Source organism: Kogia breviceps, chromosome 16, assembly GCF_026419965.1.
Source record: "Kogia breviceps isolate mKogBre1 chromosome 16, mKogBre1 haplotype 1, whole genome shotgun sequence".
Classification (NCBI taxonomy): Eukaryota; Metazoa; Chordata; class Mammalia; order Artiodactyla; family Physeteridae; genus Kogia; species Kogia breviceps.
In genome coordinates this window covers 67,504,646-67,517,404 of record NC_081325.1, presented here as the reverse complement: position 1 = coordinate 67,517,404, position 12,759 = coordinate 67,504,646, and the positions used below count along the sequence as shown (strand labels likewise).

General features: G+C 46.1%; 1 protein-coding gene across 7 annotated transcripts in view; it reads right to left on the bottom strand.

Annotated features, from left to right (window-relative positions):
• Window positions 1-12,759, bottom strand: part of FARP1 (FERM, ARH/RhoGEF and pleckstrin domain protein 1) — a 289,826-nt gene that overhangs the window by 103,683 nt on the left and 173,384 nt on the right. For all 7 annotated transcript variants that reach the window (XM_059042018.2, XM_067016604.1, XM_059042013.2 and 4 more), the window contains exon 3: window positions 2,707-2,811. In XM_059042018.2, coding sequence (XP_058898001.1) covers window positions 2,707-2,811 — 105 coding nt within the window. The remainder of the gene's footprint in view (window positions 1-2,706; window positions 2,812-12,759) is intronic.

The window sequence follows — 12,759 nt, the reverse complement described above, 5'->3', positions numbered from 1 at the left end:
GGTCTGTAAACCCTAGCAAAAGAGAGGCACCCAAGGTCAACACAAAAGGCACTGAACTTGAGGTCAGAAGAATGTGGTTAGAATCCTAGCTCTGCCATTAGCTAATTGGTTGCCCCAGATATGGAACAATTCTCAAGTCTTGGTACCCTCACCACTGCTAATTTACGGTTGAGAAAAGAAACTCCAGCAGGATCGGAACGGGACAAGACTGGAGTCAGGAAAGCCTTTGGGACCCTGAGTTATGCAGGCAGGGTTGCTAGAAATAATGAGAGAACAAATCTTCAGGTGTCTTGAGAATCATTATTTTAACATAAACCAAGTTTATGAAACAATGTTCCACTGAACTTGCTACACTGTATGATAATTATTTGTTTCCTTGTCAACCTTCCTAAGCAGGCTCAGTGACTGGAAACAGTAACTGTTACTTGCTAGCTGTCCCTTCATATCAGGCGTCTTCTACGGTATGAAGTGTGACGCAGGACGCAGCACTGGCACAAAATAATTGTTAGATGCATAAATGAATGTGCCCGTCTGTGGTCGTTTGCCACAGCAGGAGGAGGACTGGGAGTCAGGGCAGCTTCGAGTTAATATAAGCACTGGAAAACGGCAAGGAGTGCCTAGAGGTTAGACGTATGTCTAGAAAACACAATTTGTGCACGTCTTTAGGTGCACGACCAGTTCCCGCCAGCCGTTGCCAGACTCTGCATCAGTCCCAGCCAGCACCGTCTCCAGCCTGCTACCATGAACCCCGAACAGCTCTCCTGACTCTTGTCTGATTCCAATCTGGCTACAGTTGTCTTTCTAAGCCATTAATCAGACCATATCACACTCCCTTTATTTTTTATTCATTTTATTATTTTTTCATTTATTTTTGGTCGTGCCTCGCACGCGGCTTATGGGAGCTTAGCTCCCCAACCAGGGCTTGAACCCAGGTCTGCGGCAGTGAAAGCCCGTGTCCTAGCCACTGGGCCGCCAAGTAATCCCCCCACGCTCCCTTTAAAATGCATTACCACCTTCCTAAACACATTAGCTCGGTACAGAACTGTGCTGTCCCGTACAAGGGCCGCTAGCTACACGTGACCACTGAGCACTTGAAATTCAGCTGGCCTGGCTGTGAGTGTCACATGCATATCAGATTCAAAGACGTAGCAAGAAGAAAGTGTAAAATCTGTTATTCGTAGGTCTTGAGACTGATTACATGTTGAAATGATAATGATTTTAGATGTGTTCCATTAAACAGGCTATTAAATTAATTTCACTTTTTAAAAACTTTTTGAACATAACTGCTGGAAAACTTGAAGTTAAGTGAGTGGTTCATCTTCTGTTTCTACTAGATAGCGATGGGGCAGAAAGCCCTTCCAGATAGACCTGGCTCCTGTCCTCTCTCTCACCTCCATCAGCAGAGCCCTGCTCCTTCACCTCTAAACTTCAGCCTTATCTGCAGGTTTCTGAATAGCCCACTTGCTGTCTGGTCTTTGGGCATCTGGTGCCCCCTCTCCCTGGAACAGTCTATCAGGTCAACTCCTACTGGCCTCAGAGGACTCTGTTTCGCAGCATCTGTGAAGGATTTCCTGAACACAAATGCTGTTTGTTGCTCTCACTACCCAACGCCCCCGGGCTCCAGTGGACCACCTGCCACGTGTCCTGAACTGGCCACTGACTCAGTCTGATGCCCCACTTGGATTATACATTCTCTCCATCTCACTCCTGTTGGATCCCCAGTGCAGGGGCCAGCAGAAGTTCCAGGCACTCCGTTCTGTGCACGGAACAGAAATGCAGTCCATGAACTTACACCCTAACAGGGTGTTTCATAGGAGGTAGACTAGGATACAGCCTTAAGAAAGTGCCATTGTCAAAAGAGAAAAAAGAGCAGTACTCTGTGTTCTCAATCTGGGGTTCAAATCAGTGTAACCTTTTTAAAGAACAACATGACATATTTAGCGAACTTTAAGATGCTCAAACCCACGGATGATACAACTTCCGTGCCTGTGGATCTGAACCACTGAGAGAAACCCTGGACCATGAATGCAAACATGAACGTATCAGTATGTTCACTGGAGCATCATTTGTAAAAGCAAATGATTCAGTACAACCTAAGCATCCCACCCTTTACAGCCAGGGTTGTAAGTTATGACACATCCATTCAGCAGAACAGCATGAAACTGTGAAAAGGAAGGAAGTGGATTCTACGCGCTGAAGAGGAGAGATGTCCAGGATATATGAACGGTGTGTGGGTGGAGTATACGGCATTGTGTATTGTTTCCTCACATTATCGTATTTCAAACATATGTTTGTTGAAACACAACATCGTTAACTATACCCTAATATAAAATAAAAAAATAAAAATAAAATAAATGCAACTAACACAACACTGTTAATCAACTATATACCCCAGTATAAAAAAAAAATTACGTGTTTGTGTACACATATACACAGACTCTTATCAGAAGGATACACAAGACACTGGTGATGGTGGTTCTTGGAGGGAGAGATGGAGGGAGATGGTGCGGGGGGACAGCCTGCACCGTGTATTCTCTTTGAACTTGCTCATCATAGGCACACGTTACTTTCAAAAACAGATTATCAAGGGCTCTCTGGGTACCTTTTCTGTTGTACATTTCCGTATGGCCAAGGAGGGTCCCAATTACTTCCCTCCCACAAGTCGAACTGACGGTAAAACAGCAACATCCCACGAGCGTCACCTACCGTGATCTTCTTGTGGTCGGGAAACTCGAGGCCGAAATAGTCTCCTTCCACGAGGTTCAGGTGGGTGCACACGGCATCCAGCAGCACTTTCCCGGGGGCTCTTTGCTGGGAACAGAAACAGCGGGAGTTACGCCCTCTGAGACAGGCAGCTATGGACGCAAACCGCGGCTCCCACTACAGGAAGCCTCGTCAGGCCCGAGTCTGTAACAGCTCGCCACCGAGCACCGCCACGACGCCCTGGTCACCGGCCCCGCGCCCGCCACCGACCCCCTTCTCATGCTGCCCTCACGCTGCGCTGCTGGCCTCTGCCACCCTCTCCCGACCCCGACGCCAGCCACTCCCCCCCTTAAAAACAACAGGCAAACACCATCTGATATCACTTATATGCGGAATCTAAAACGTGAGACAAACGAACTTATCTGGAAAACAGACTCACGGACAGAGAGAGCAAACCTGTGGTTGCCGGGGTGCGGGGGGGCGGGGGGGAGTGATGGATTGGGGGTTGGGGATTAGCGGATGCAGAGACTCATATACACAACGGATCGACGACAAGGTCCTACGGCATCGCACAGGGAACCAGAGTCAGTACCCTGTGATAAATCACAGTGGAAAAGAATATGCAAAAGAATATATATATATGCACAACTGAATCTCTCTGCTGTACAGCAGAAATTAACACACCACTGTATATACTTAATAAATTACAAAAATAATAGACTTTATTTTTTAGAGCAGTTTTCGGTTTACAGAAAAGTGAGCGGGAACTACATGGGGAGAGTTCCAGGCACCTCTCCCCACCACACCCAGTGCCCCACCCGCTAACATCTTGGATTAGTATGGTACATTTGTTACAATTGGTGAGCCAATACTGATACAGTATCACCACCCAAAGTCCATAGTTTACATTGGGACTCACTCTTTGTGCTGTATCGTTCTACGGATTTCAACAAATGCAGACTATGTATCATAGAGCCCCCATAACCCGATCACACAGGAGAGTTTCACCAGCCTAAACATGCCCTGTGCTCTCTGCTTCCATCCTCACCACCCCCCCAAACTCCTGGCAACCACTGATCTTTTTACTGTCTCTCTAGTTTTGCCTCTTCTAGAATGTCACATAGTTGGAATCATATAGAATGTAGCCTTTTCAGATTGGCTTATTTCACTTAGCAGTATGCATTTAAGTTTCCTCTATTCTTTTTTTTTTTTTTTTTTTTTTTTGCCGTACGGGGGCCTCTCACTGCCGTGGCCTCTCCTGTTGCGGAGCACAGGCTCCGGACGCGCACGCTCAGCGGCCATGGCTCACGGGCCCAGCCGCTCCGCGGCACGTGGGATCCTCCCGGACCGGGGCGCGAACCCGCGTCCCCTGCATCGGCAGGCGGACTCTCAACCAGTGCGCCACCAGGGAAGCCCACCCTCTATTCTTCTTATTGATGAATAATATGTCGCTGTGTGGATGGACCACAGTTTGTTTATCCATTCACTTGCTGAAGGACATCTCAGTTGCCCAAGTTTGGGCAATTGTGAATGAAGCTGCTGTTGTAAATATTTGTGTGCATTTTTGTAGCTTTTCAACTCATGATCCCACGCCCTTTTTGTGGCAGTTGAAAGCCTGTCCCTGTTCCTCTCGCTCCCCCCGCCCAAATGTGGTAGAATGTTCGGCTTTCTTCTCTAGACTTTGCATAGACGCTCATCTAGACTTCACAGGAGCTGAGGGTAAAGGCCGTAGGTTATTTTTGTTTTTTAGGCCATAGGTTATTAATCGCCTTACCTACGATGCCTAAATGCCAACCAGTCTTGCTGAAATGAATGAATGAACAAATGAATACAATTACTCATTCCACTGTGTTCTCTGTAGTTAAACATCTACGAGTCTGTCTCCCCAATGAAACTCTGGGCTACCTGTTCACCTTTCTATTCCTATTGGCTAGCACAGCCCCTGGCACTCCCTCAGTGTCTGCTGAAATCAACACTATACATGTGTTTTCTATACCCTGAATCTATAAAACCGGTAACTGGAGACAACACTGCCTCGAAACATTTTTCTTGCCGTGTTTGATCTGTGTGGTGAAACTGGATCCATTGTGCGAGTGGGTCGTTAGGAATCTACCAGATAGTGAAGAGAAACCAAGGCATATGATTCTTAGCTCTTTAGGGGAGAAAGGGAAGATGATATATATGGAAGATGATATATATGAACCCACTTTCTCCCCTAACTTAAGAGCTTAGAATCATATGCCTTGGTTTCTCTTCACTATCTGGTAGATTCCTAACGACCCACTTGCAAAATGGATCCAGTTTCACCACACAGATCAAACACGGCAAGAAAAATGTTTCAAGGCAGTGTTGTCTCCAGTTACCGGTTGTATACTTTCACTTCCCCTCTGCTAAGAGCAGAGCAATTTAGGAGCCAGTTAGTAACCCAGGAGACTAACTAGCAGCAGCAGCCAGAGCCTGACAAGTACAATGATGGTACATCCATTAGGCCGCCCAACAGAGAGACCTGAGGGGCCACCAAAGATGCCTCCGTGCCCAGCGATAAAGCATCTTTCTTTTCTTTTTTTTAAACAGACACCACTTTATGCTCCCATATCCCTCAGGGCTGAAATACAGAAGATATTCACGGTTATCTAAGGGCATGCGGTCGTCTGCACGGATGATCCCAAACTCACCAGGCTCTAGACTTTGAACGCCTGGTCCAAGGGTCACCAGGAGAGTCGTTTCACTCGCCCTGATGGCAGGACTAACATGGAATGGTGTGTAAACCCCGTCCTTGTCTGTCAAATGTATCCCCCCCACTACCCCACCACACCCACCCCCTACGTGTATCCAGTGTTAACAGCTGGACGGATGACTGGTCACCAGTCTTATTTCCCACTTCTTTGTCTAAGCCATGCACCCTCGGTCATGCTGAGAGCACTTGCGAATTCACCAGCCAGGCTCACGGTGGGTGGGTGGGGGGGGGGTCTTGAGTTCAACTCCTCACACCTGCCTCCACAGAACTGTATGAATAACTTAGACGTGACTACTTGTTCCAGGTCCTCTTCTCTGGCCAGTAAAATCAGCAGAGGCTAGCTAGGAAGAACATGACAGGAATGGGCCAAGCGCTGAGAAGCTCTGGAAGAATCCCTGTATCACAAGATCTTTTTAAGAGAAGACCACATTCCAGTTTCACAATTCTTCTTTCTCACCATTCTTGACATTTCCTATTTGTTACAAACTGAACCACCAATTATCTGACCGGCTGGCAAGCACTCACGTCGCCCAGAGAATTCCTGGAACTAAGTGAATTTGATAACTTCATCTAGATTTACAGAGTCTGGGAAATGAGACTTTACAATTCAACGCTGGAAGTCTAAACAAGTAAAAAAAATCAACATACAATGGATGCCTTTATGGAATGATGTTCAACTAAGCTCTTCATGGAACGCCCCGAGAGAGGTAGAGTTACCCTCTGAATCAGGTCCTTTACTGAGTCAGCAGAGATTTCTGTGGCCATACTGAGCATATCTTGGTAACAATAAGAGGCTGGAAATAGATGCTTGGAATCTAGTTACTATATAAGCCTGGTCCCAAGTCTTAAAATTTTCCTTCAAATTTATTATTTTGTACAAATCTTTGATGCAAAAATGACTTTTCAGTGGGACCCAAATTCTTATATAGGGAGAACTTAATTTAGAGTTTGAACGATTATATAGTTCCTAAAATTCATCTGTAAAATAGATGCCTTTAATGCATTATATGAATTGTCCTGTGAACACTGGCTATCTTCAGGGGTATAAGGAAAGCCAGCATGTAGAATTACTAGAAAGTATAAGGGTTGAAATGCAGTCACTAGATGACAATTTCATGGGTAAATGGACACGGCATTAACTTCCCAACGTACACCAGGCAGCTATGGCCTAAAATGTTCCTAGATAGACTTCATGATACCAAAGTTCAGGGACACTGTTTCCCTTTCTTTTAGGGGTTGGTGTAGAAATGTCAGGGTTTAATCAATGCACCCAGGGCCGAATTCCATTTCAGAGAAAGCATCTCAGAGAAGGGAAGCAGGAGGAGTTTTATCCACATTCTTTAAGAAAAATCATCCCCTCTTTCTTTCCAACAGCAGATTTACTCAGTCCACAGCATCGTTTCTCTACACTTGCCTCCAGTGAATTTTCTGAACTTCACATTAAAAGTAACTCTGCTCAAAAATCGCACCACACACACACACACACACAAAAGTCACTGTTAATGAAAACCACCATGAGATAGCACATCACATCTGTTAAAATGGTGATTATTAAAAACATAAGAGATAAATGCTGGTGAGAAGGTGGAAAATGTGCTCTGTTGGTGGGAATGTTAAAAAAAAAAAAAAATCACACCACAGAATATAAAACAGAAAGGTGGCAATGGTTGCACAGCCCCCTGAATGTACTTAATACCACTGAATTGTACACTTAAAAATGGCTAAAATGGTAAATCTTTTGTTGTGTTCATTTTACCAAAATTTAAAAATGCAGAAAAAAAAGACCCCAAAAAAACAAAGTAACTGAGGATGGTGTTCACATCTACATACAAATGACTGAAGAGGGTTTTCACAACAGAGTCTGTTTAAACTATTTTTCAGAACAAGAAGATCAAGAATCCACTTCCTTTACATTAGATCTTCGGGAAACACTGAGGGGTAAGGACCCAGACAAGTGGAGCAGCTGTGAAGAGCTGTATCACATGGCTCGGAGAATGAGTGAATATCCGTGTGTGCGCTGAAGGGCTGTTAATATTTCTCAGCACAAAAGGTTCTTTCACGTGTCTGGTGGGAAAAAAAGGCATGATATGAACATCGTTGGAAGTAACCACCGATTATGCACCTGGGGCAAGCTTTGCACGAGACAGATGATAGAGTTCAACAGCTACAAATCCACTAGCCCTTTGTTGCTAAAACAAACCTATAAATGAGTCAGTAAAGTCTGGATGTGGGGAAAGGTGGCAACACCGTAGACTAGGCTGGCAGAACACAAAGAGGAGATGCTCAGGAAAATTCATCTGTAAACGTACTTTCTCAAGGAGTAACTTACTTTAAGATACACACACACACACACACACACACACACACATTTATGGCTGCACGAATTATCATACATGAGGAAGGAAAATCAAATCACTTAGGCTTCATCTGAAAACCTGTATCTGTTAGAAATGGTTTAACATGAAAGGGACCTCATGATAAATGTTTTTCAAATTGTCCCCAAGTGCTTGTACTGGGCCTGAGGGGGCCAAGCTCTGAGACTCCCACAGCCTCTAAGAAACGAAGAGTCTGGCTGACCCCGCACGTGGCCGTAGCCCAGACATGCACTCCTTACAGAAAAGAAACCAAACAGTAATTCTATGTCATATTTTGGAGAACAAACCGGTGATTAGCGAAACCACATGAGCAAATTTTTATCACTTTTTTCTTACTGGCTACTTTAAATTATGCTCCAAGAGGCACCTGAAGTTTAATCTGGGGCACAAGTAAGGGGGCTGATGCTCATTGTGAGACCCCATTGCTTTCTCCATTGTGAACAGGCTTTCCATGGAATCCTACAAAATTAAATTTTACGAGGAGGTTTACATTCTTGGTGAGTGTCTGGCAACTAAGTACTGAATAATAAATAGTGTGAACATTCACACAGAGCTTCAAGCTATGGAAAACTGTGAATCAAAGTCCCTTTGGTTTATTGTGCCTTTAAAATATGTCTATGCCTTCAGGTTATTTCTATTACATCAAGCTTTATGAGAAAGTATTTTCTTTTTCCTCTGAAAGAATAAAGACAATTCTTTTTGGGTTGGGGGTGTCTTCTACACCCTCTCCCCACCTCCTCTCAAAGGGTCTGAACAAAGGAGTCACCCTGCGTGATACAAGCTAAAATCTGCCTTGCTGAAATAATCTCATAGACAGAAATCGATAAAGATAACATCCGCTGAGGTTTCAGAGAGCTGTTTCTGGAAGTATTTTGTTTTTCTCTCCTTTGGGATTAAGGTAACCAAGACAACCAGGGCATGCTCTTCTACGGCAGAAGGGAATGGCTTCTCTCAAAGGCCTCAGCCCCTTTTTCTTACCATTAATACCTATTAGAATATTGTTCAAATTTCCATAACCCACTAACCCTCACCACAGGTGTCGTTAACATGGCAGATTTCCTCCTGGCCCTTTGGCGGTTTTTGACCAGGTGGGTAGAAGTATTAATAACCGTGATGGCTTATGGAGCCTGGGGTACATTTGTCAAGTGAGTAGCCACACGCAGGCACTGTGCTAGGGGCGGCTAAGGGAATGGGAATCAATACAGCAAGTATCTCTCGCTGAGTCGGAGGTTAGAGAATAAAGCAGCTAAATTAGAAGGTATGGTAAGTGCTGTGTGTGTGTGTGTGTGTGTGTGTGTGTGTGTGTGTGTGTGTGTGTGAGACACAGAGAAAGAGAGAGAGAGAGAGAGAGAGAGAGAGAGAGAGAGAGAGAGAGAGAGAGAGAGAGAGAGAGAGGGAGGGAGGGAGGGAGGGAGGGAGGGAGGGAGGGCGGGCCCGCACATGCACTCGTGTCTTTTCTTCTAAGGACACTACTGGATCAGGGCTACACCCTTATGACCTCATTTGACCTTACTTACTTCTTTATTCCAAATACAGCCACACTGGGAGTTTGGGTGTCAACACAGAAATTTGGGAGAGTTGGGACACAATTCAGTCTATGGTAGGAGGAGCCAAGAAAGGACTGGAGATACTGTCGACCCCTTAGCATCAATGAGAGGATTAAATAAAACTCTGACCGCAGAGTATTTAGCAAAGACCCTGGCACGTAACACAAGTTCGCTACACTGTTGCTTCTACCGTGATGGGGAAACATTCGTTTATAAAATTAAGGGCAGAGGAATAGGCTGACATTGAGGAGGATGTCCCATTTCCCGACCCCAAAGGCATGTCTCTGCAACGTCATGGGACGGAAAGCCTGGCTACCACATCTGTGTGTGTGTGTGACCATGTCCCCAAGGGCAGAATCCATAGCCAGGTATGCTTATTCTGCCCTAGAATTCTGCCGGAGGCGATTCGGAGCAGTGCTTCTCCAATCTGTGTGCCCACCGATCACCTGCAGACCTTGATAAGCCGCAGATGCCGATTCGGAAGGGCTGGGGTGAGGCCCAAGAACCTGCATTTCTAACAAGCTCCCAGTGGATGCTGCAAAGACTCTGCTTGGACAGCCAGGTGCCAGTCACGTCGATACGTGGACCCCCACCAGGCAGGGCCGGCGCGCTTGGCGGTCTCTGGCTCCAATCTCCATTTCAGGATAACTTCAAGCTTGAGACGCAACCGTAGCAAAAAAAAATGCCGAACCCACTGGTACGGGCTGAATTGTGTCTCAAAAAGATATGCGGTCCTAACTCCTGGTCCCTGTGAACGCGATCTTATTTGGAAACAGGGTCTTTGCAGACGTGATCAAGTTAAGATGAGGTCATTAGGGTGGGTCCTCATCCAACAGGAGTGGCGACCTCATAAGATGGTGTGAAGACAGAGACACACAGGGAGAAGGCCATGTGGTGACGAGAGGCAGAGACAAGTGACATGCCTGTGAGCCAAGGAACGCCAAGGACGGATGGTCCCCAGCACCAGCAACGCCAAGGACGGATGGTCCCCACCAGCAGCTGCAAGAGGCAAGGAAGGGTTTCACCCAGGGTCTCGGAGGAAGCATGGCCCTGCTGGTACTTTGACTTTGAACTTCTAGCCTCCAGCACCATGAGAGAATAAATTTCTGATGTTTCAAGCCACCAGTGCGCGGTACTTTGTTACAGCAGCCCTAGCAAACTCATACGGCCACCTTCCGCGGTGCTGTTGCCCGCCTCTCAGCCACATGGGGGCAGAGACGACGCCGTCACATCCTGCTCTGTTCGTTTCGAACGGAGAGATTATAACGAAATAATAACGTGATAAGTGGACTGGGGATAACAGAAACATTCTGGCCTTGAAAATTTCTCTAACTGGAAAAATCAAATAAACTCAGTAAGTAGTAGACTCACGACAGGAAAGAATTGACTTTTCCTGCTCATTGTTAAAAGGGGTTCCTCTTTTTACTGTTGCTGCTCTAGATGTGAGCAGTATTCTACACTCGAAGTTCTTTTTACACCCTAAGTCTCTTTTGGACGCTTCCACCCCTGATGGGGGAGGGGCAGGGTCCGGGCTGGGACGCCCCCCAGCTCACGCACGCTCCCACCAGCCAGTCCTCCAACCAGAGCTCCCCCTTGCTGACCTCTCAGCATGCAGTCAGGAGCTGCCAGTGAAGCAGAGACCCAAGGATACAACTGGAGAAATCTCAGAGGAACTCACCGATCTGTCCGTAGATACATTTTTTTCTCAGAAATTTTAGCACAAGGCCACTGCAGACTGGGCTTAATATAAATGATTAAGCAGGTGACACTTGTGGCTAAAGACGACAGACTGAATACACACAGCTCATCACCACGGTACCCAGAAACCCTGCTTAAAAGAAACAGTGAAAGAATGAAAAAAGGAATAAATTCATAGGAAACCAAGAAAATGAGAAAAGAGACAGCGGGTAAGAGAGTTCCCCCAAATTCTAGAAGATGACAGAGGAGAAAACTGCAGTCTAATTACAGAGGAGAAGAGAGGCAGCAGTAAGGAAGCAGCCAAATTCCACAGTACTACCCAAAAGGTCAGGAACGGGAGACGCCAAGTACTTCCGATATGGGAGGGTAGAGTGAAAAACTTTTAAAAACGTTGTAATTTGTATCCTCATATAGCTCCGAGTTTATAACTAACATAACCCCAGGAGGTTATAAAAAGGAATATTTGGTTAACAAGAAAGAGCTCTTCGAAATGAAACACAGCTCCGCTGAAATTAACATGTCACTGTGAGGGTTTATAAAGATACAGTGGAAAACTCTCCTAGAACCTGCACCAGGCCACCAAGGGGTGGCAGCGGGGAGGGGACGCGAGACATTTAGAAAGGCTCAGCATCTGAATCATGTGACCCCTACACAGGGAGACCCAAGGGGAAGGGGAGATTTTGTAAGCGTAATAGAAGGAAATTTCCAGAACTGAGTATGACTTTCAAGATTGAAAAAGGGCCAGAGAGTATCTCATGGAATGAGCGCAATCCACTTCAATGCAAATTACTGGGAAGTTTGGGAACACAAGGGAAAAAAAGAAGATTCTAAAAGTTATGAGAGAGAAAAGCAAAGGCTAGTGAATCAGAATGGCTCAGGACTTCCCGACAGCACACTGGAAGCCGGTACAGAGTCCCAACCAAGTCCTGTTATGGGACATCAGTAATAATGTCCAAGATGCAGCTGCCCTGGGGGTGGAGGGAACGGTACATCTGCACGCCCACACGCACCTAAGCTGCAACCCGGGGACACGCCAGGCCAGAGGACACAGAGTTGGTGCCAAGGTGACACTCGCTGTGCAGCTGGGATTCAGACTCAGCTTCAGAGAACCTGCTCCTAACCATTAGCCTCAGAGTCTATTTTCCCTCTTATCTCCTTCAAGACTTCCACCCCTAATTTTGATGATGCAAACTGTCCTGGAGAAAACTTGCTGGTAAAACCAAGGGAAGAGGCTGACATTTGCAACTGCTGTAACTTGGGGCACCAAAGCCAGTCGGTAGGACATACAGTCTGATATATACAGTAGGTGTGACCGTAGTATGGCACAGCCCCTGCAGGCCAGGGTGAGTGTCACATAAACCAGTCGTGACCTGCTGCAAAGGCAGGACTCCTTAGTTAACCAAGAAATGGAACAGCGGAAATGTGGGAGATGTTTCTCAAGCTGTGTCTCCAGCCCCTGGGGGTCTTAGAGAGGCAGTATAATATAATCATTAAGAACAGAAACTCTGGAGGCATCTGTCTTCTTGCAAATTCCCCATCTCCACTCCATGGCAGTGTGACCGGGGATGAGCTACTCTTTGGGCCTCAGCTTCCACTTCTGTAGAATGGGAGCAGGACTGAAACACCTCATAGGATGTAGTGAAGATTAAACAACTCAGTATACAGCAAGCCTAAGGACGGTACCCAGAACTCAGCAAAC